General features: G+C 44.9%; 1 protein-coding gene across 28 annotated transcripts in view; it reads left to right on the top strand.

Annotated features, from left to right (window-relative positions):
- CACNA1A (calcium voltage-gated channel subunit alpha1 A) overlaps nt 1-22713 on the top strand; it is a 401231-nt gene that overhangs the window by 298248 nt on the left and 80270 nt on the right. For all 28 annotated transcript variants that reach the window (XM_056822623.1, XM_056822650.1, XM_056822649.1 and 25 more), the window contains 5 exons: nt 5009-5115; nt 5537-6364; nt 16782-17197; nt 18048-18180; nt 19127-19256. In XM_056822623.1, coding sequence (XP_056678601.1) covers nt 5009-5115; nt 5537-6364; nt 16782-17197; nt 18048-18180; nt 19127-19256 — 1614 coding nt within the window. The remainder of the gene's footprint in view (nt 1-5008; nt 5116-5536; nt 6365-16781; nt 17198-18047; nt 18181-19126; nt 19257-22713) is intronic.

Below are 22713 nucleotides of genomic sequence, written 5' to 3' on the forward strand. Positions count from 1 at the left end.
CTCTCTCTCTCTGTCTTTCTCTCTCTCTCTCTCTCTCTCTCTCTCTCTCTCTCTCTCTCTCTCTCTCTCTCTCTCTCTCTCTCTCCCTCCCTCTGTGTGTGTGTGTGTGTCTCTGTCTCTGTCTCTCTCTCCTACTATTACTACTACTAAAATGTTCCTACTGTCTACAGATAGGCTCAGGGTTCCCCCATCTTAAAGAAAATTTACTTTTCTCCTATCAACCTATTAAACTAATATATATGTTATCTCTTCTCCTTTTCATTGCTAAACTCCTAGTCATCCATACCTGTTGTTTTCACATCCCAACTAGCTTCTCATTTCTCTGCCTCATTGCAACCTGGCTTCCAAGCCCACTACTACACTAAAACTGCTCTCTCAAAAATTATCCAGAGTCTCTTACCTGCTAAATCTAGTGGCCTTTTCTCAGTCCTTATCCTATGAATACTTTTAACATCATTGTCATTGTCCAAACCTCTCTTCCTAATTAGTCTGTCCTCTCTTGATTTCTTTGAAATCGCTTCTATGTATTTGATTGCTTCTTAATATTTTTTCTGGACCTATCAATTTCTGGTCACCTAAGCATGAGTGTGCCCCAAGGTTCCATGCTAGGTCTTTTTCTCTTCTTTCTCTACATTTTCTCCCTTGAGTATCTTATTTTTTTCCTGTAGGTTCAATTATTATCTTGGCCCCAGTGACTCTCAAATCATTTTTTTACTCTAATCTCTCTCCAGAGCTCCAGATCAATGTGACCAACTCTCTAGACTTTCAGCAGTCATCCAATAAATCTGTTGATTGATCTCCAACTCAGCATATCCAAAATGAAACTTATTTTCTTTTGCCCTAGACTACCCCCTCTTCCAAACATCCTTTTTTCTGTTTCAAGAACTACCTAAGGATTCATAATATGAAGAGTCCTTGACTCTCCCTTTTTCTCTCCCCCAACATATCTAGTCAATCATCAATAAACATTTAATGAGTGCTTACTACATGCCAGGCATTGGGTGGCAGGCTGGGGAATTAAAAAAAAAGACACACAAAAAAAAACGGTCCAGACCTTCAAGCAGCTTCCATATTAATGGAGGAACTGCATATAAATGAAGAGGTATGGACAAGATCCATAGAGATAAAAGGAATGGAATTGTAACCAGAAAGATGTAAGTGACTAGAGAAACCAAAAAAGGCTGCCTGCAGAAAGCATGGTTTGAGCTGAGTCTTGAAACAAGCCAGTGAGGACAAGAGGGAGAGGCAAGGAGGCAGAGCACTCCAGGGACTGGGGATGATTACTGGTACAAAAACCCAGAGATTAGAGATCTCTTGGGTCCTAACCAAGAAAAAGCACATAGATTGGTATCACCCTACTGTTAAGTGAATAAAAGGCAGTCAAGTATGAGAAATCTGGAAAGGTAGGAAGGACCCAGGTGGTAAAGAATCTTAAATGTCAAGCAGAGGATTTTCTATTTGATCCTGAAAATAAAAGGAAGCCACTGATGTTGATTGAACAAGAGGGTAACCGAGTCAAACTTATCCTTTAGGAAAATCACTTTACAGCTGAATAGAGTGTGAGTTGGAGTGGGGAGAGACTTGAAGCAGGGAGACCACTCAGAAGGCTATTGCCTTGTGCAGGAGAGAAGTTTATTGTGGCTTGAACTAGGGTTACAACCAGATGAGATGAAAGAAGGCAACTTATAGGAGAGATGTTGTAAAGATAAAATATGACAAGATCTGACACCCGATTGGATATGTGGGATGAGGGAGAATGAAGAATTGAAGAAGAAAATGAGGAAGATGGCAATGCCCTCAACAGTAATAGGAAAATTTAGAAGAGGGGAAAGTTTGTAGGGCAAGATAAGATGTTCTGTTTTAGATATATTGAGTTTGAGATGCCATAGGACATAGTTGGTGCAGTGGATAGAGTGCCAGACCTGGAGTCAGGAAGATTTATCTTCATAAGTTCAAATCTGGCCTCAGACACTTATCAACTGGGCAAGTCACTTAACCCTGTTTGCCTCAGTTTCCCCAACTGTCAAATGATCTGGAGAAGGAAATGGCAAACCACTCCAGTACTTTTGCCAAGAAAATCCCAAATGGGGTCACAAAGAGTCAAACATGGCTGGAAAAGGACTAAATAACAATTATAAGGACATCCAATTTTAAATGTACATTAAGCAGTTAAAGATTCTGGATTGGACCTCCTCACAGGAGACACAAGGCCTAGATATATAGATCTGGGAAACATCTACTTAGAGGCAATAATTTAGTCCATAGGAGTGGGTGAGATCACCAAGGTAGCCAGAAGATCCAGAATGAAGACTTAAGGCATCTCCACTGTTGGGGACCATGACAAGGATCAGTTGCCAAATTTCATCCATTCTACCATCACAGCATCTCTCCTATTTTACCCCCTTGTTTGCACTCATGAGACCACCACTACATTTCAAGGCTTACTGACCTCTTATCTAGATTATTTTAATAGCCTCCTAATTGGTCTTCCTAATTCCAATGGCTTTCCCTCTTCAGTCCATCCTTCACATAGCTCATAAAATAATCTTCAGATCTGATCATGTCACTCTCTTCTTAAACCTTTGATGATGTCCTCTTGCTTCCAAAATAAAATTAAACCTCCTCAGCCTGGCATTTAAGCCATCCACAATCTTCCCAGCCTTATTCCATGTTTATTTTATTTTTAAACCCTTACCTTCCATCTTAGAATCAATACTGAGTATTGGTTCCAAGGCAGAAGAGTGGTAAAGGACTAGGCAATGGGGGTTAAGTGACTTGCCCAGATTCACACAGCTAGGAAGTATCTGAGGTCAGATTTGAACCCAAGACCTTTTAAAAATCTCTAAGCCTGGTTCTCAATCCACTCAGCCACCTAGCTGTTCCCCACTTATTCCATTTTTAACACATTATATATACATTCCCACCATCAGAAACTATATTCTAGCCAGATTAGACTATTAATTGTCCTCTGAGCTTCGAATGCTATCTCTTGCCTCCATGAATATGGCCACCTTCCCATTGCCTCAGAATCATTATCTCTTCAGATACAAGGTCCTCTGGGTAGCTTTCCTTCTAGATTTTTTGGTGCTCTCACTCCCTTCTCAAAGTTCCTTGTATTTACTTCCGATGTGGCTTAAAAAAGAATGTAAGCTTCTTGAGGACAGCCTGTTTCATCTTTTGTCTTTGTCCGCAACATCAAGCACAGTGTCTGGTGCACAGTAGGCATTTCACAAATGTTTATGGAATTGGATCTAAATTTAGATGCAATTACACCTCTGACAAGTTAGTTAGAACCGGACGTTTTCATTGAGAGTCCTCTTGCCACTCCTGTAGAGTACACAAATGGCATAATCAGGTTAAGAAGCCTGCTTCCAAGGAGGTCAGCTCCCTTGAGGATGTTTAGCTTGGAAAAGAAAAGACCTGTGGGGGAAAGGAGAAAGACATGATAACTGTCTTCAAACATTTGAAGGATTGCCAAGTGCAGGAGGCATTAGGTTTGTTCTGGCTGATCCCAAAGAGCAGAACTAGGAGTGAGAGGTAGAAAAACAGATTTAGGCTTAAGGTAAGAGAAAAATTCTCCCAGTAATAGAAATATACCAAAATGGAATGGACTGCCTGGAGTGGAGGGGCAGGGAGAAGGGACCATTGTAGGTTCTTCCATCCCACCCTTTCCTACCCTCCACTGGAGATCTTCAATTGCAAGCTTGAAAGCCATCTGTCAGGGTTGTTCCAGAGAGTTATAGCCATGCAGGTATGAATGGAGTAGAAGCCAGCCTCCTCCACTCCGATGTTCGGATGAGCCATATTGTAGAGCAGGGCAGAAAAAAAGGGAAATCTTCACCTTCCAGGAGCCAGGGCACCCAGCTTCGAAAAGGCCTGGGAATGGGGTTCTAAAGCTAAAGATCTCTTCCTTTTGACCTCCTGGCCTTGATCCCCCAGTGCTTCGTCAGGGTGCTCAGACAATATTCAAGGAATTGTAGTGCTGTGATTTCTAGCCAGAGAGATCCTATGCAGAGGGAAAGGGGGAAGCCCATTAGCCAAAGACTGGTTGCTTCTTCTCAGTCTCCTTGCTGTAGCTGGCAGGGAATGTCCTGGTCTGGCTGTTTCCTAGGTGGTAACTTTGCTTCCTTATCACAAAGAGCTGTGTCTGGCTAAGGAAGATGCATTGGAGTAGCATGATGACTCTATCGGTGGGGTTTGTTCTGTCCATTTCTTTCTTTCTTTTTGTTTTCTGTTTTACAAATAAGGGGCTGCATGGAGGCTGAAGATGGATTAAAAGTCCAAAACGTCTTTTTATGTATGTATTTTTTTAATGTCTTTTTTACGCCCCCTTTTCCAACTTCCTTCTCTCTGAGTCTTGTCAAGCTGGTGAACCCTTTGGGGAAGGCCAGCAGCAGTGAAACTTTACCTGGCTTGCTCTTCCCTCTCTATCTCCCTTTCCCCCAGAGAAAGCTCCATCCATGCCCCTGTGGACCAATGGGCTCCTTCCTTGTATCTTTGTGTGGGAGCTCTGTTCACCGCACGCCATGCATGGGCTGGGGAGCCACTGGGGACCAGTGAGCTTCCTCCCTGTGTCTCTGCATGGGGAACTGTGATCATTGCATGCTGAGGGCTGTGGAACTACTGTGGACCAGTGGGCTCTCTCCTCATGTCTCTGTGTAGGAAATCGTGAGCACTGCATGCTGTGGGCTGTGGAGTCCTGTGCACATGGAGGCAGGGTGATGGGAGGGTCTATTCCCCATGCATGGGGGGATGGCTATGGTTTGACTTTGGTGCTTCAGAGACCTGAGGGGCAGGAAATCAAGAAGGAAGAGGGAGGAAAATCTGGCTACACGGGTGGCCACCGTGCAACAGCTGCTTACTGGCCAGGGCAGATCTCAGCTTGGGGATGATGGGAGTAGATTCTGGCAGAGGGTTCGTAGCCGTTACCAGTCCATGCTAGGGTCAGAGATCAGAACCCAAGGCCTCTGTCTGTGGTTTGTGAATGGGGGACATGTGTGTCCTTTAGGATGAACAAGAGGAGGAAGAAGCGGCCAACCAGAAGCTTGCCTTACAAAAAGCAAAGGAAGTGGCAGAAGTGAGTCCTCTGTCTGCAGCCAACATGTCCATAGCCATGTAAGTTCCACCCATCCAGGGGAATGTTGTCCATGGTGTTGCCTGGGGCCTGACCATCATGGCTGGCTCTTGTCACACCACCAAACCCATCATTTCCTTAATAATGACCATTACTTAGGGGGGTGGAGGTTGGGATTAGGGAAGACTTGATTCCTGTGTGGGGAAGGGAGTGGGGAGGCAAGAGCCTCTGTGGGAGTGGATTTCCCTAAACAAGCAAAGATGGCTGGGAAAAAGTTTTGGAGGGCAGGAGCTTTGAAGCAGGGGTATGCCAAGGATGGCGGGAGAAAGGGCAGTGGGGAAAGTTCTTTGGGAAACTTTAAGGACCAGAGAGACTCCCATCCAGCTGGACAGTCTGCAGCCTTCCTGCTCAGACTCAGGGGCATGGCCGAGAAGGCTTCTCATTCTGTACTCCCCATTCCAGGAAAGAACAGCAGAAAAACCAAAAATCCTCCAAATCAGTGTGGGAGCAGAGGACAAGCGAGATGCGGAAACAGAACCTGCTAGCTAGCCGGGAGGCTCTGTACAATGAGTTGGGGCCCGAGGAGAGGTGGAAAGTCTCCTATGGCCGACACATGAGACCAGACATTAAGACTCACCTGGACAGACCCCTAGTCGTGGACCCACAGGAAAACCGCAACAATAACACCAACAAGAGTAGACCTAGTGACCCCTCCATGGATCAGCGGCTCAGCCAGCAGCGTGCTGAAGACTTCCTCAGGAAACAGGCCCGTTACTACGATCGGTCACGAGGAGGCTATGAGCGGGCGGACTCAGGGGGTCTGGAACCCCGGAGGCAAAGGAGCAGCAGCAAAGAAGCTGACCTGAACCACGAAGGGTCCTATGGACGAGAGCCAGAGTATCATCCCAAGGACCGCGAAGGGAACCAGGATCGTGGCTTTAGGGAGGGCGACCCAGATCGTAACAAAATGGGGGACCCCCATCGGAGGCACCAGCATCGGCAGGGGGGCAGCAAAGAGAGCCGGAGTGGCTCTCCTCGGACGGGTGAGGGTGATAGAGAGCCTCGGAGACACCGGGCCCACCGGCGGCCGGGTGAGGAGGGCGCCGAAGACAGCAACAAGTCAGAGAGGCGGTATCGACACCGAGAAGGGAGCCGGCCCAGCCGTGGCGGTGATGGGGAAAATGAGCCTCCGGACGGCGACCGACGGCGGCGACACCGGCATGCTGCTCAGTCTACGTATGACAATGACCTCAAGAGGGATGAGAAGGAGAGGAGGCATCGGCGGAGGAAGTAAGTAAAGGGAACTCTGGAGATGGGGGGAGAGGGGGAGTAGTATCCCCATTATCCTGAGGGGCTGATTGGACCTGATGCTCTCTGGACCCAGGGAGTGCCCAGTGATCTCTGGGAGCTTCCAGGCCAAAAGACGGGTGAGGCTTTTGTCATCCTCTCGCTATTTCTGCCCTGGTGTTGCCAATGGAAGCCGTCTCTACATCAAATCAGTCTCTCTGTTTTCATTTTCCCCCTGTTGTTGCATGTAAGTTTTAAGCTGACTTTGTTTATGGCAATAATGAGCTCTGTTGCTTCTCCTCAGCACTGGAAGCCCTGCCTCTCTCCACTTCCCTACAGTCTCTCCTCCTGCTATTGGGCTCTCCAGAATTCCAGAGCCATTTGGTGATGGGATCAAGTTTGCATATCTGATGGGTGAAAGGAAGGGAGGAGACACTTTTGGGGGCTCAGCACTCTGTTACCATTTTCTTTCTCCCAGAAAAGGGCAGCAAGGCATTTTCCTTCCTCCCATGCCCATTCCCTTCCTTCCTTCCTTCCTTCCTTCCTTCCTTCCTTCCTTCCTTCCTTCCTTCCTTCCTTTCTTGCTTGCTTGCTTTCCTTATCTTTTGTCCTAATATCAATTCTAAGACTGAAGAATGGCAGGGGCTAGGAAATGAATGTCAAGTGACTTGCCCAGGGTCATACAGCTAGGAAACCTCTGAGAACAGATCTCAACCCAAGTCTTCCCAACACCACTGGGTTACCTAACGATGCTCCCATTGCTTTCCCAAGCTGATTCACTCCCCTGAATATACCCTGAATACTCACTACCTGTTTCCAGAAAGGGGGCAAAGGACCTTCTGGTATGGTCCTGGGGATAGGAAGGGCTGCTGTCCAAGAGCATCAGGCTACTCTTCTTGGGGATACCCCAGCTCCTACCATGTGCCCCACACCTGGGGTGACTCGAAGAGAGCCACCCTTCCACATGAGGGGGCAGGTAACGTCGGATGCCTTCACTCTTGCCCGCTAAAGCCCTAAGTGTAGATTGTGCATGGGCCTTGGGAGAGCGTTGCCGGAGATGGCATGGAATTTGATTCATAGCATGTGGGGAGCTTCCCCTAGAAGCGGCCAAGGCCTCTTAGTCAGGCTGCCTTGAGGCCAGCTCTTGGAGAGTCAAGTATTCCAAAGGAATTCCAAGGAGAGAGTACATGTGGCCCAGGCTTAAAATCAGAGGAAAACAGCTGTTTAAACTAGCCAGGGAGAGGGACCTTGGGCTGGCTGCCAGGGTCCTTTTTTAAGATCAGACATGATGACCAGACGACAATATTCCTCAGAATGTCCCGGGAAACACTGCTGAAAAAGAAAGCCACACCTGGTTAGGAGAGCAAAAGTTTCATCCCAAGACTGACGATGATTTTCCCCCCCTTTTTTTGGATCACTGACCTATGAAATAGTATATTGCACATGCAAGCAAGAACAATAATAAAGAGTTTTAAGAATAAAAAATGTAGCTTATAATCGTTGACACACCTATGGGGGGGAAATCAATTGACGGTCATAGGTCACAGGATGTCACTTAGAGTTTCATGATGTCATCTCATCCAATCTGTACAGGAATATGCCTGACTGGTAATATTTCAAGGCCTTGAGTGAGAGAAAAAAAAGAAAATCTCCCTCGAATCTGTCCTGGGGACAGCCCATTCCCTCATCAAACAGCTCCAGCTCACAGGGAGTGTCAAGTCTCCCTTTGGGCCTCTTCTACCCAGGGCTCCTTAGGCTGCTTTCTGGGGCCAAACAACAGATGGAATTCCTCTTTCTGGTTTTTCAGATCCTTAAAGATGGCTGTCATGCTCCCCCTAAGGCTTCTTTTCTCCAAGCTAAGCATCCTCAGTTGCTTGAACTAATGCTAATTGTCCATGGTTTGGTTTGGGTTTTTTAAACCCTTACCTTCTGTTTTAGAATCAATACTTTTCCAAAGCAGAAGAGCAGCAAGGGTTAGGCAATAGGGGTTAAGTGACTTGCCCAGGGTCACATGGCTAGGAAGTATTTGAGGCCAAATTTGAACCCAGGACCTCCCATCTCTAGGTCTGACTCTCCATCCACTGAGCCACCCAGATTCTCCCAAGGCAAGAATAAAAAAAAAAGAAAGTGCTTAGCATAGTGTCTGGAACACAATAGGCACTTAATAAAGGCATCATTTTCTTAATTAATAAACTTAGAGCACAGAATTGAACACAATGCTCTGTTTTATGGTGTGACCAGGGCCAAGTGCTGAGAAATTTTCACCACCCCCCTTTTCTTGTTCTGGACACTATGCCTTTCTTTTTTATTTTATTTTATATTAAAAAAAAAAAAACCCTTACCTTCCATCTTAGAATCAATACTATGTATTGGTTCTAAGACAGAAGAGTGGTAAAGGCTAGGCAATGGGGGTCAAGTGACTTGCCCAGGGTCACACAGCTAGGAAATGTCTGAGGTCAAACTTGAACCCAAGACTTCCTGTCTCTGAACCTGGCTCTCAATCCACTGAGCCACCCAGCTGCCCCTCACTATGCCTTTCTTAATGAAGAATAAAATCATATTATTTAGCTTTTTCTGGATATTGTATCACTCCTTTGAGTTATATTGAACTTGCAGTCTACTGAATCCCCCAATCTTTTTCCTATGAACTGTTCTCCAGTCACTCCTCCCCCATATTATCTTCAGGATGTTGATTTCCTGACCCCTTGTAAGAAACATTCCATTTATCCCTGGTGAATCTCATCTTCTTATAGTTTCCCCAGTATTCTAGCCTCTCTAAATTTTTCTGAATCTTGTCTCTGTTGTCATCTGCAGACTGGATAAGTGTATTGTTTTTGCCTTTACCCATAGAGTAATGAATAAAAATAAATATTTAATAGCACAGAGCCTAAAACAGAAGGATGGTCTCCACGCTGGAAGCCACGGCCAGTCTTCCCCATGACAGCCAGTCATGGAGCGTGTCTCCAACAGTCACACGCACCTTTATCCTCAACGATTCCTCCAATCTACCTCCCTCCTTTATCCACGTTCCGCAGCTCCCCTTTTCTGAACTGGGCATTAGCTCTTCACCCTCCATCCACTTCCAGGTACCCATTTTTGCAGATGCCACTGAGAAGACCCATCCCCCTTCCCGTATCCCCATCCTTTGCCCCCCCCCCATTTCACCTCATGGCTAGAACAGGCTATAACGCTGCCTTCTCCACTGGGGCGACAGAAAGCATGGGTCGATGCAGATTTTGTTCCACGATATTTTCCCCAAAACGGACCCATCTTCCCTTTAGTCATTCAGATTTTCAGCCTCAGAGTCCTTGAGCTCCTTTTTGCCTCTCACCTAATGGTACCAGGTCTTATCGTTTTTGCCTCCACACCGTCTCTGACGTCTGTCCCCTTGTCTCTAATCACGCCGCTAACCACCAGGATTTAGGTCCTTATCGCCTCTCAACCGGACGGTTCTATCAGCCTCCGGGTTGGTTTCTCAGCCTCAAGCTCTCTCACCTCTCCAATCCACCCTCTACCTCTACCCAGGGGCCAGAGTTTATGCTCCAGAAGTGCCCACTCCCGGACTCAAGAAACTCCAGGGATTCCCTAGGAACCCCAGAGTCAAAATCATTTTAGTGTTTTCTTTTCCTTATACAATTTCTAATTCTTTGTCTAAGTTTTATAATGCACATAATAATTAGCACAGTCGTATGTGTCTGTAATTTATCTCTGCACAGGGAGAGAGTGCTGGACCTGGTGTCAGGAAGACTCCTCTTTCTGAGCTCAAATCTGGCCTCAGAGACTTACTAGCTCTGTGACTCTGGGCAAGTCACTCAATTTCCTCATATGTAAAATGAACTGAAGAAGGAAATGGGAAACCACTCTAGGTATCTTTGCCAAGAAAGCCTGAAAACCCACTGGAATTGCTCGTCAGCTCCAGGAGTGGGGAAGGAAGAGGGGAGGAAGACAACATGAATCATGTAACCATGGAAAAATATTCTAAATAAATTAATTAGTTAATATTTAAAACACACACACAAAAAGAAAACCTGAAAAAACGAATGAACAAATTATTTGTTATTCATTATTTATATATGACAAAATATGTAATAATATTTAACTATTGTTTATTATATAACTATTGCTAGTATTGTTATAATACTTTAAGGTTGATAAAGCATTTTCCTAATATTATTTTATTTTATCATCACAATGACCCTGGGAATTAGGTGCTACTATTATCTCCACTTTAGTAGTTGAGGAAACTGAGACAGACATAAGTTAAATGACTTGTCCAGGGTCACTCAATGAGTAAGTGTCTGAGGCTAGACTTGAACTCTGGTCTTTCTGACTCTGGGTCCAGTGCTCTCTCCACTGGGACAGATAATTGAAGGCCCCATCACAGCTATTAAATCATGCTTTTGTGTGGGGCTTGTGGTTGGTTTTCCAAACTCCTCTTCTACTTTCTCCCTGTCCAGGTGGTCTGATAACAATAACAATTGGTCTACCCCCCCCCATAACAATCTTGTTTTTGATTCTACTATTATTATCCTCTATCCAAATGTTTCCCACCATGATTTCTAAGATAAGAAATTAAAGGCATCATTGCTACTAAGGATAAAGTAGTTGATTTATATTTGCTACTAAGGATAAAGTAGTTGATTTATATTTGGTTTTTAAAAATTTGTTTTAAGTTTTATTTATTTGGGGTACAAACCCAGAAGTGCTATGGCTGGATCAAAGGGCAGAATATTTTTCCATATTTACATGATTCATTTTCTTTCCTTACCCTCTTCCCTTCCCACCTCCCAGAGCCAATAAGCAATTCCACTGGGTTGTACAAATGTTAATTTGATTTCTATTTGAAAGAATGGTATAGCCTTCTAAATTTTAAAATTAAAAATGTTGTTCAGTCGTTCCAGTCATATCCAACTCTTCATGACCTGTTTGGGTTTTCTTGGCAAAGATCTTGTAGTGGCTTGCCATTTCCTTCTCCAGCTAATTTTACAAGCGAGGAAGCTGAGGCAAACGGGGTTAAGTGACTTGCCCAGGGGCACACAGCTAGTAAGTATCTGAGGCCAGATTTGAACCCAGAAAATCAAATTTTCCTGACTCTGGTGTACCTAGCTCCTAACATTAAAAATAGCAAACATTTAAAAGTTGCCTAAATCAATCAACTTCAGGATTTCGGGAATTGATGTAATTGGGCTTTCCATTGATGAAGCTAATGACTACTTTCTTTTTTTTTTGTATTGAATTTTATTGTGTTCCCTCCCCTCCAAGTACATGTTAAGGATAGTTTCCATCATTTTTCAAAGAATGCTGAGGCTGAAATTCTCTCCCTCCCTCCCTCCCTCTCGCCCACTCCCCTTGAGACAGTAAGCCATCGCATATAGATTTTACATGTGCCATCATATAAAACATTATTCCATATTAATCCTTTTGTGGAAGGAAGCTCAAATAGAACAGAAATTAAGAAAGTGAAAAAAGATGGCTTTGGCTCCGGACCATTTTCAGTCTTCGTAGATGGTTTCATGAGTTTGTGTAGCCAAGAAACCTAACCTTCTAGTAATAATCCTCTCTGCTCTTAACAAGGTTGTTTCCTCCAATACCAGTCAGAAAGTCTCCAGAGCTAAGGGTATGCTCTGATGACCTTGGAGGATCCAAACTCATATCCTTCCCATCAGGCAGCATCAAGGAGGTCTTTACTTCTACAAGTCATAAGCATGTCTTTTAGTCTAATTTATAACAAGTAATGGGATATATATGATAGATAGATAGATAGATAGATAGATAGATAGATAGATAGATAGATAGATAGATAGATAGATAGATAGATGGATAGATGGATGGATGGATGGATGGATGGATGGATGGATGGATGGATGGTTGGATGGATGGATGATGGGTGGGTGGGTGGATGGATGGATAGATAGATAGATAGATAGATAGATAGATAGATAGATAGATAGAGGAAGTAATGAGTATAATGAAGAAGTAATGAGTGACAAAAGCAAAGAGAACATCCAGTCTCTCTTCTGAGAGTCCCATAGTTCCATCTACCCACAGACTCTCTCTACTTGGCTATCCCTTCGTCATTTTAAACTCGTCATTCTAAAACCAAGCTCATCATCTTCCCTTACAAACTTGGCCTTCCTCCTGACTTCCTGCTGGCCTGTTAATAATGTCCCCACTCTCTCAATTACCCTGGTCACCCAAGACCAAAATTTCAGTTATTTTTCAGTTCCTTCTTTTCTGATCCTCTAACTTCCCTCACCATTTAATCAGGTACTGAGCCTAATAGCGCCTACCCATGCCATGTCTCTTGCATCTAGGCTTCCCTTTCCATTCTCATTGCTACCCACCCTAGTTCAGGTTCTTGATGTCTCCTGTCTAGACCCTTCGGTGGCCTTTTAATGACTTTTAATCACATCCCTGCCTCTAACTCTCTCCGAGTTGATCCGGTATATGCTGGTTTCATCTTTATAGGATGCAGTTTTTTCCAACAAATCAGATTAGTCCTGAGCCTGGAATTCATGATCCTTCATGAGCTAACCCCAACTTATCCTTCTTATATAGTCTTATGTCCCTCTTCTCTGCTCCATTCCAGTCCAATTGGACCACTTGCCATTGCCTGGATTTGCCTTAACTCCTCTTGCTTTTGGTTCACACCATCCTCTCTGTTTGGGATGTGCTAGCTCCACTCCTCAGGCTCTCTCGGCCAAAATTGTACCCATCCTTCAAGTCCTTAAATCACCTGATGCTCAAATTGCATTGATGGTTAAAGCTATTTCTATGGATGCATAATCTCCCTGAGTAATGTTGAAAGCTGGGAGCTTTGAAAGCTATTTATCTTCCTTCCTCCCCCCACCCCCCATCTACCTAGCAGAGTATCCTACCTTTAGTGGGCCTGGAAAGATTTCTTTTGAGTTGGAGACCATTTAGGCAGCTAGGTGGAACCTGAGGCACGTGTGTTAGACTTGGAGTTAGGCACATATCAGACATTTACTAGCTGTATGACCCTGCATCTGTCTCAGGCTCAGTTTCCTCATCTTCAAAATGGGAGCAATAGGAGGCAGGTGGGTGGCTCAGTGGATGGAGAGGCAGGTCTAGAGATGGGAGGTCCTGGGTTCCAATCTGGCCTCAGACATTTCCTAGCTGTGTGACCCTGGGCAAGTCACTTGACCCCCATTGCCTAGCCCTTATCACTCTTCTGCCTTGGAACCAATAATTAGTATTGATTCCAAGATGGAAGGTCAGGGTTTAAAAAAGAAATAGGAGCAATAATAGCATCAACCTCCCTGAGTTTTTGTGAGGATCAAATGAGAACATATGTAAAGTACTTTGCAAACCTTAAAACACTATAGAAATACTAGTATCACTCATTATTTATAATAGAAAGGATGAGTGTACATGGAAATAGGCTGATGTGCAGGGGAAAAAAAGCACAGGGAGGGCCTAGCAGCTAGGATGGAGAGCCAGGCCTGGAGATGGGAGGTCCTGAGTTCAAATCTGACCTCCCACTTCCTCTCTGTGTGACCCTAGACAAGTTATTTAACCCTCTCTGCCATGCCCTTACTGCTCTTCTGCCCTGGAAGCAATACTTAGTATCAGTTCTGATTAGAAGGTATGGTTATTTTTTTTTTAAAGAAAAAGACAGAGGACAAGGGATTTTACAATTTGTTGCTTTCTCACCACTATAGGAATATAGAGTCGTCCCTTTCCCTGCTGTGACCTTTCTGGGGAGCACTGTGTGCCTCGGCTTTTTTCTGGGGCTTTTAGGAATGGACCAAGCACTGAACAAAGACACTGTGCTAAGTGGTTTACAAACATTATCTCATCTGAACCTCCCAGTGACCATGGGAGATAATAATCATCCTCATAACATTTCTGTAGTACCTACCATGTGCCAGGTACTGTGCTGAATGCTTTGCAAGTATGAGCTCCTTGGAGGCTTGCAGTGACCCTGAGAGACAGGTGCTCTTAGTATCCCTGCTCTCTAGTAAAGGAAACTGAGATGAAGGGACTTGCCAGTGTCACATAGAAGGGAAATAATGTCGGAGGTTAGATTTGAACCCACCTCCAGTCCCATCCAGTGCACCATCCAAAGTAAGACACAGGTGCTGCTGGTGCCCTGAGCAGGGTTCTGCTCCTGATAAACTTTAGTTTCTGCCTTTCTAGGACAGAGGAATTAATTTCTTCCCTGTCTTGCCTGAGAGTGACTTTAACAGTAAGTGAGCCTCCAAATGGGCCCTAACTGGGTCAATGTCACTATCGCTCCCTAAGCCTTCATAGTGCAAGGAATGAGAGCAACCTTACCTCCTAGCATCAATTCAGGGAGCCCTGAATCAAGTAAGCCAACAGACATTTACTAAGTGCCTCTCTGTGCCAGGTGCTATGCGAGGTTCCTGGTGCTAAAGATGCAAAGGCTGAAAATAAAATAAGCCCACCTCCCAAGGAGCTAATGGAGGAGATATCTTCTCTTAGTGAGCATAAAGAATAAATAAATACAGGAGCAGCAAAGTGGCTCAATGGATGGAGAACCAGGGATAGAGAAAGGAGGTCCTGGGTTCAAATCTAGCCTCAGACACTTCCTCGCTGTGTGACCTTGGACAATTCACTTAACCCTCATTGCCTAGCCTTTACTGCTCTTCTGCCTTGGAACCAATACACAGTATTGATTTTAAGATGGAAGGTAAGGGTTTAAAAAAGAAAGAAAGAAAGAAGAATATGAGGCAGTTGAATACAAGACAGTTAAGGAGGAAGGGCACCAGAAGTTGGGAAGATTAGAAATGGAATTTTAATCATGTACAACCCTATATGACCCCATAGACAGAGTTTTCTCAGTAAACATGTGGAAGTGTATTTCCTTCTCTAGTGTGTTCCCATTTTGCAGATGACAAGCTGAGATAAATGTGAATTAAGTGACTTGCCCAAGGAACCACAGCTAGAAAGTATCTGAGACATCTGATTTGAACTCAGATCTTTCTGACTCCTGGCCTATCCATTGAGCCACCTGGCTGCTAAAAAAATGAATAGTATAGAAGATGGCCATTGAACCATGTTATGAAGGAAGTGAGAGATTTGTTAATGTTCTATGAATATTTCAGGAGGAGGGAACAGCCAGTGTAAAGATGAGGAAACAAGAGGCAGAGTTCTGTGTAAGAGGAATAGAGCAATTTGGACTTTAGAGTATGGGAAGGAGAATAAGGTATGATGAGACTGGAAATATAGGTCAGGACTGGGTTGTGAAGGACTTTCAAAGCCAAGTGGAATTTGTATTTGATCCTACAGCCAATGGGGAGCCACTAGGATTTATTGGGTAAGGGAGTAACATGGTCAGAGGTCCACTTGACATCTTTGTGTACAAACTGTAGGCAGGAAGAACAATTAGCAGACCATTGCAGTGGACTAGACTAGGCGTGATGAGGACCTGGACTAAGGTGGTGGATATCTGAGTAGGAAGAAGGGGTTGGATGTGAAAAATGTGGAAACAGAAATGATAAGACTTGGCAGCTGATTGGATATGTGGGATGAGGAAGAGGAAAAGCTGAGGAAGATGCCAAGGTTATGAACCTGGCAAATTGGAAGAATGTTAAAATAGGTATGTTTAGTAGATTGCTGAAAGATATCAGACCATGTTAACAAATCAGATAAGATTTCTGATACATGACCCTGCATCCTTCTCTCGACTGACCTCGTTGGGACTTCTTATGGGCAAATATCACCACCACCACCCCCAGGACATCATGCTTTGGTCAGGTGGTATTGTGTTCAACTTGGAAGACCATATATTAGGAAGGACTTTTGATCATCTGGATTCTATCCAAGGATGTGAGGGAACTGGAAACCACACTCACCAAATAAAATCCAAATTCAGGATCTCATACAACTCAGATGAGATAAAAGAACTGAAGGTGTTTAGTGTAGGGAAGGCAGGCCAGAGAACTATCAACAAACATTTCCAGGACTGTCAGAGAAAAGTTTTACACTTGTTCTGCTTGCCCCCAGAAGGCAGAACTGGAAGCAAGGAGCAGTTGTTGAGACAAAATGTAAAGGATTACTTCTTAATGATCAGTTGTCCAAAAGTGGAATGAACTCTCTTGTCTGGTAGTAGACTCTTCTTCATGGAAGAAGTCACCAAGCAAAGCGTGGATAGTCCCTTATTGGTCATTCTCATTCAGAGAGGAATTGGATGAGATGACCTCAGAGATTCTTGGTTCTTTAGTTGGTCCCCTTGAGAAGGCTGTTGAAGATCCTACTACTTTTGAAAGATTTTTGAGTCTAGGCTATTGAGTTCAACTAATTTTTTTCTTTCAAGTGGTGACAACTGCATATTTGAAGCTTGACTTTTGGGCCATCATTCTAAGATTTTGGTTGTATTTCCTAACTTGGATTCATTGTTTCTTTGTTTTTCCCCCTTTTGGACTGCCTGCCGCAGAGAGAATCAAGGTTCTGGGGTTCCCATGTCTGGCCCAAACCTGTCTACCACTCGGCCAATCCAGCAGGATATGGGACGTCAGGAACCTCCACTGGCAGAAGACATCGATAATATTAAGAACAATAAGCTGGCCACCACAGAATCCACCAACCCTCACAATGCCATCCATGCTCTCCAACCCCAGAGCCCAGCCCAAATGGGTAACCATACCAACTCCCCACCCATGCGGCCTCCACCCAATCAGCCAGCTGGGAACCCATCCAACCCTGGGCCCCCCAAAAACCCAGAGAACAGCCTTATAGTCACCAACCCCAGCACCCAGAACAACCCAGCCAAGACTGCCAAGAAGCCTGAGCACACGGCGGTGGACATCCCCCCCGCCTTTCCCCAACCTGTCAACAACACCGTTGTCCAAGGTAAGGCTCTCTCCTCCTCCCCTCTCCCAAGAAGTCCAGAACTGTAACACACTGAGAGCCTGCTGGGAAGGGCTGGGCAGCAGAACTCATCTGATTCTGTTCTGACTGCTATGCATTCCCTCCCCAATAACTACCCCCATTTTTATACTTGCTCCTGTCCCTGCCCCATTGCCCATTTTTCATGAGGAAAGGGTAAAACCCAGTGATGTGAGGAGTGGGGCATTTTTAGGGATTTACATTTTTAAGCTCTCTCCAAAAAAATCCAAATGAAATAAGGTTTTAATTTCAGCTTGGACAAAGTAAACTATTTGGAGTTAAACTACTTGGCATCAGACAGTAATCAAACACCATCTTCCTTAGATTTGGAAATTAACACCACAGAGGTTATCCATTCCCAGAACAAACTTCCCATCCCAGCAGATGCAGAATCTGTGCTTCAGGGTGATGACTTTTCAGATTGCATTATCCATACGAAGCAGGGTGGCTCAGTAGGGAAGGAACACCGAATTTAGAACTGGAAGACCCAGGTTTAAATCTCAGCTCTGTAAAAATGGGAAAATGACTTGATCTCTCTGGCCTTCACTTACCCTAGCTATAAAGTGAAGCTGGCCTAGACCACCTCTAATAGTCCCTCTAGCAGTAAAACCTAAGATCATCCTTGACAGCTGGTAGCCCACAGAGCTGGCTGCTGCCAGACACTGCTCTGAATATCCCTTATAGCAGCGAACAGCTACTCTTGCTACCTGCTAGCAAGTGAGACAATCCAAATGTCCTGTCTCCAGATGAGCCGAGACTAGAGACCCTGGGAAGTAAATAGTGCATGAGGCTTTTTGTTGATCTGTCTCAATAGTCAATAAAAACGCCAACCCAGACCCACTGCCAAAAAAGGAGGAAGAGAAGAAAGAAGAGGATGACTCCGGAGAAGATGGTCCCAAGCCGATGCCCCCCTACAGTTCCATGTTCATTCTATCCACCACTAACCCGTGAGTATGGCCCAAAGTAAAGGACTTTGATGGGGCAGGACCAGGGCTTCTCCTGTGTTGGGCTCTGGATGACCAGGGCAGTTGGCTAGCTCTTTGTGGGTGAGGTCAATTTGACAATGTGCCAAGGACAAGATGGTTATAGATTACCATCTAATGATAGTCAGGGATGAGTTTTAATTCTGGGAGAGTGATGGGGTGCAGGGGATGCTGCTGATTTAATGGAAAGAACATGAGGTTTGGAGGCAGAAAACCCATATTCAGACCCCAGTCCTAATCTTAAGAAAGTCTCTGAACTGTTTGGGGCTTTGGCATTTTTTCCTACCTAAAAAATTAAGGAGTTGGACTCATTAGTCAATAAATCACTCCCTTTTGAGCTCTAACATGATCTCCTGGTAGACCATCACTCATCCTCTGAGCTTTTCAGGCAGGACATTCTTCCTAGGAGAGGTGATTTTTCAATAGAGTTGTGAATTTGGGGAGAGAAGTTGCCTTAGCAGATCAAGGTAGAACAATATTTCTTAAACTGAGAGTCAGATGTCCCCAGGGCTAAGGGAGAGGGAAGGGGGAGGAGAGATCAGAGGATTATGGAAAGTAGAGCTATGCTTCCCAAAGCTGCTATGAGGGGGACCAAGAGTTATGGTTTCAAAAAGATGGTTTGGCCTCCTTCCTCAGCCTGGACTCTCCTTCTACCCATTTGGTCTGAGCCTTCTGCCTCTGGGGCAGGGATAGTTCTAGGGACACTGAGCTACACTCGTTTGATTTTATTTGAAGTGCTTTGGGGGCATGGGGAACTGAGAGCCCACAGAAGGAGAATTACCCTGTGGGTCTGGGATGACTGAATATCTCTGGTTCTTAGCACTTTGGGTTCTGAGGTGGGCTTTGAGGTCAAAAAGTTTGTGCCTCCCTGGCTCCTGACCAATCCCTATCCTGTCTCCTTCCCTCCCAGCTTACGCAGGCTGTGCCACTACATCCTGAACCTTCGATACTTTGAGATGTGCATCCTGATGGTGATTGCCATGAGCAGTATTGCCCTGGCAGCTGAAGACCCCGTGCAGCCCAATGCCCCCAGGAACAATGTGAGCAGCTCCCTGTGGCCCCCCTCTCACTCGGTCCTCCACTGCCTTCTACTCTTCTTCAGTGTGGTAGTTTTCCAAATTTGTGTTGGTCTCTTTGGAACATCAATTTAGTTCAGAATGTCCAAGTCCTGGCAGAAAACTAATTATCTCGTAGGGCCCCCTAAGGCTCTACACCCAATCCTCTGCCTCTGGAAAACCCAGCTCCAAGACCCCCAGAGTGCAGTGCAGGCCTGCATACCCAGCTGGCATTTCTCACATAATGGGAACAACAAAGCACCAGGCCTGTGGTTAATGGTCTTGCAGGGCATCTTTGAGTTCCTGCTGGGGTGTACATCTGCCTTACCTGAATAGCAATCACTAAAAATACTGCAGAGCTACCCAATTGGGATTTGTCTGTGAGGGTCTTAAGCTTTGGAGTATGGCTTTGGAGAACTAATTTGAGTTAGAATACAAAGGGGATGGGTAGATCATAGCTCCTATAGATTAAGAATGAAATGGGATCTGAGCATAGGCAGCTGGGTGGCTCAGTGGTTTGAAAGTCAGGCCTCAGATACTTCCTAGCTCTGTGACCCTGGGCAAGTCACTTAACTCCCTTAAAGAGTCCTTACAGCTCTTCTGCCTTGGAATCAATGCACAGTAGTGATTCTAAGACAGAAGGTGAGGGTTAAAAATGGAATATACTTTATGAAGGGGGAGTGAGATCCCTGTCCTTGGGGGGTATGCATGTAGAGTCTTGGTGACCACTTGTAGGAGGATGTTGTGGAGGTCAGTCATCAGGCAGGATTTGAATCGGTTGGATCTTTTGGCCCCTCCAACCCTTGTTTCCAAAAAGCTTCTGATGTCCTTGGAGAAATCGTCCCACAGAGCTTTGCTATGCAGTGGCCTTGCCTAAGTTTGCTCCATGATCTCGGTAAACAGAGGTGGGGCTGACTGCTGACCGAGAGAAGCTGAGTCCGTTTGTGTGGATTTTCCCATCGCCACACAGGTGCAGTGCATACTGCCATGGACCCATGGACAAGAGGCTCCTGAAAGTTAGTTCTCTTTAGGACTTGTACCCACAAGCAGCCAAGTTTTGATTCTTGCAGACTTTACGTTTATAACTTATGGCCTCTGGGGAGATGACTATTTAACCCAGAAACAGGGGCTAAAAATGGCTCAAATTTTTGGGAAAAGAAAGCTGCTTTGGGGCCGAGGACTGGGGCCTCACCAAAGGTCAGTCTGGTAATAGCTCCTGCCCCTATTACTCTAATGCTTTCCCCTCCCAGAGACAAAGGTAGGTTTCCTTTTTCTTTTATGAAAACAGGCAGTTCTTAAGTAGGTTAGGAGCGAGGCCATGGCAAGTCCCATAAATCAGAGGCTGGCACAATCACCCTCTGCAGCTTACCTTGCATTTTCTTTCTTCTACTCCAGGGCTGGTTGGAGCCTGCTGGGACCTCATGGGGGAGATTGACAGAAATAATTAGAACACAACTCCCTAAAGGAACCAGAAATCAGGGCTGTGCTAAAATGGCTCGTACAGCTCAAACTGGTGCATCTTCCATTTTTTTCTAGCTCCTCATTTCCACAACCAGCCTCTGGAGGCTGGAGCTGAGGAGGGCCAGGTCCCAACAATAGAAACTTGTCTCGGACCTCAGAGAGGACCAGGATGGGGTGGGAAAGAGCTAAAGGAATGGTTCAGATGGCAATGTGGGCCAAGGTAAAAAACACTGAATCTGGAGTCTCAAGACCTGGCTTCCAATAATGATTCCAATATTCACTTGCCATATGACCTTGGGCAAGACATTTGCTCTCTTTTGACCTTATCTGTAAAATGAGAGAGTTGGAAGAGATGACCTAGCATCCCTTCCCATTTCTGAAGGTCCATAGTTCTATGAACTGGAGATGTATTGGCCAAAGAAGAGAAGATTTGGAGAGCACATCATAATGGTCTTCAAATATGGGAAGGGTTGGGAAGGAATTATATTTGTTCTGGTTGATCTAAGATCATTGGAGTGAGAGTAGAGAGGGCTGGGGAAGAATTACTGGAGGAGGGATTTGTCTCAGATTAGGGAAAAAATTCCTGATCATCAGCACTGACCAATAATAGAATGTGTTAGCTTGTAAGACAGTGAACTCTCTGGAATTAGAAATATTCAGGCAGACTCCAAGTGACTCACTCTGTCCATCAAGGGTACTATAGGAGAACTGGGTGGGCTTTCCACCTATAGGCCCCTTCTAATCCTTAATGAATTGAGAGGTATGAATTGAGAGGAATTCACAGCTAGATGATGCAGTGGATAGAACACTGGCCTGGAATCAGGAAGAACAAGTTTAAATCCAGCCTCAGATATTTCCTAGCTGTGTGACCCTGGGCAAGTCACTTAACCCTGTTTAGCTCAGTTTCCCCATATATAAAATGAACTAGAGAAGGAAATGGCAAACCATTCCAGTATCTTTGCCAAGAAAATCCCAAATGGGGTCAACAAGAGTCAGATGTGACCAAAACAGCTGAACAATATATCTTCTGCTGAAATGGTTGCTCCCATCCAGGAGGCAAGGAGAGATCATATCTAGTTTTTGACAAGGGTAGGATTGGGCCCTTCTGATCCCAAAGCATTCCCCAGATCACCTGCCCACTAATTGCCTGCCCCCATCTAAGAAACAACAACCTAAAGAATAGACAAGGAGTATCATACAAAAACCTGGATCTGTACTGCTTTGGAAAAACTACCCAAAGCCCATAAAACCCTCTGGACTCTTCTCCTCTCCATTCCACTAATAACATTTCTGGTACACTAACCATCTGCTAAACAAATGCAAGTTTTCATTGTTTTATCTCTTCTTGACCCCTTGCAGTCTGCCTTCTGATTTCATCTCTCAACTAAAATTGCTAAATCCAAAATGACAAATGCTCTCTTGTGTGCCAAAACCACCGACCTCTTCCTTCTTGCTCACTTTGCAATACTGAGAGCTGGAGACTACCTCCTCCAGGCCACTCTTTTCTTCCTGAGTTTTTATGAGAGTGCTTGCTTCTGGTTCCCCTCCTACCTCTCCAACCTTCCTCTTTTTTCTTTGCCATATCTTCATCCAGATCTCCACTCTTAATTATTTATGTTCCTCAAGTCTCTACCCTGAGTCTTCTCATCTTTCTGCAGACCCTATCTCTTGGTGTTCCTAGGAATTACCTTGGTTTCAACTGTCTCAATATGGATGACTTTCAGACCATTATGGCACGCCCCAGTTGAGCATTGTCATTGGCTCATCTTTAAAAGAAAGGGGATGGAGGGGCAGCTAGGTGGCACAATAGGACTAGAGTTGGGAAGACCTGGATTCAATCTTACCTCAGACATTTCCTAGTTGGGCAGATCACTTAACCCTGTTTGCCTAGCCTTTGTCCTTCTGTCTTAGAGTTGTTAATAAGACAGAAAGTAAGAGTTTTTAAGAAAAGAAAGGAAGAGCCAATGAGAATACCCCTTCA

The sequence above is a fragment of the Monodelphis domestica genome, chromosome 3 (genome assembly GCF_027887165.1).
Source record: "Monodelphis domestica isolate mMonDom1 chromosome 3, mMonDom1.pri, whole genome shotgun sequence".
NCBI classification, from domain to species: Eukaryota; Metazoa; Chordata; class Mammalia; order Didelphimorphia; family Didelphidae; genus Monodelphis; species Monodelphis domestica.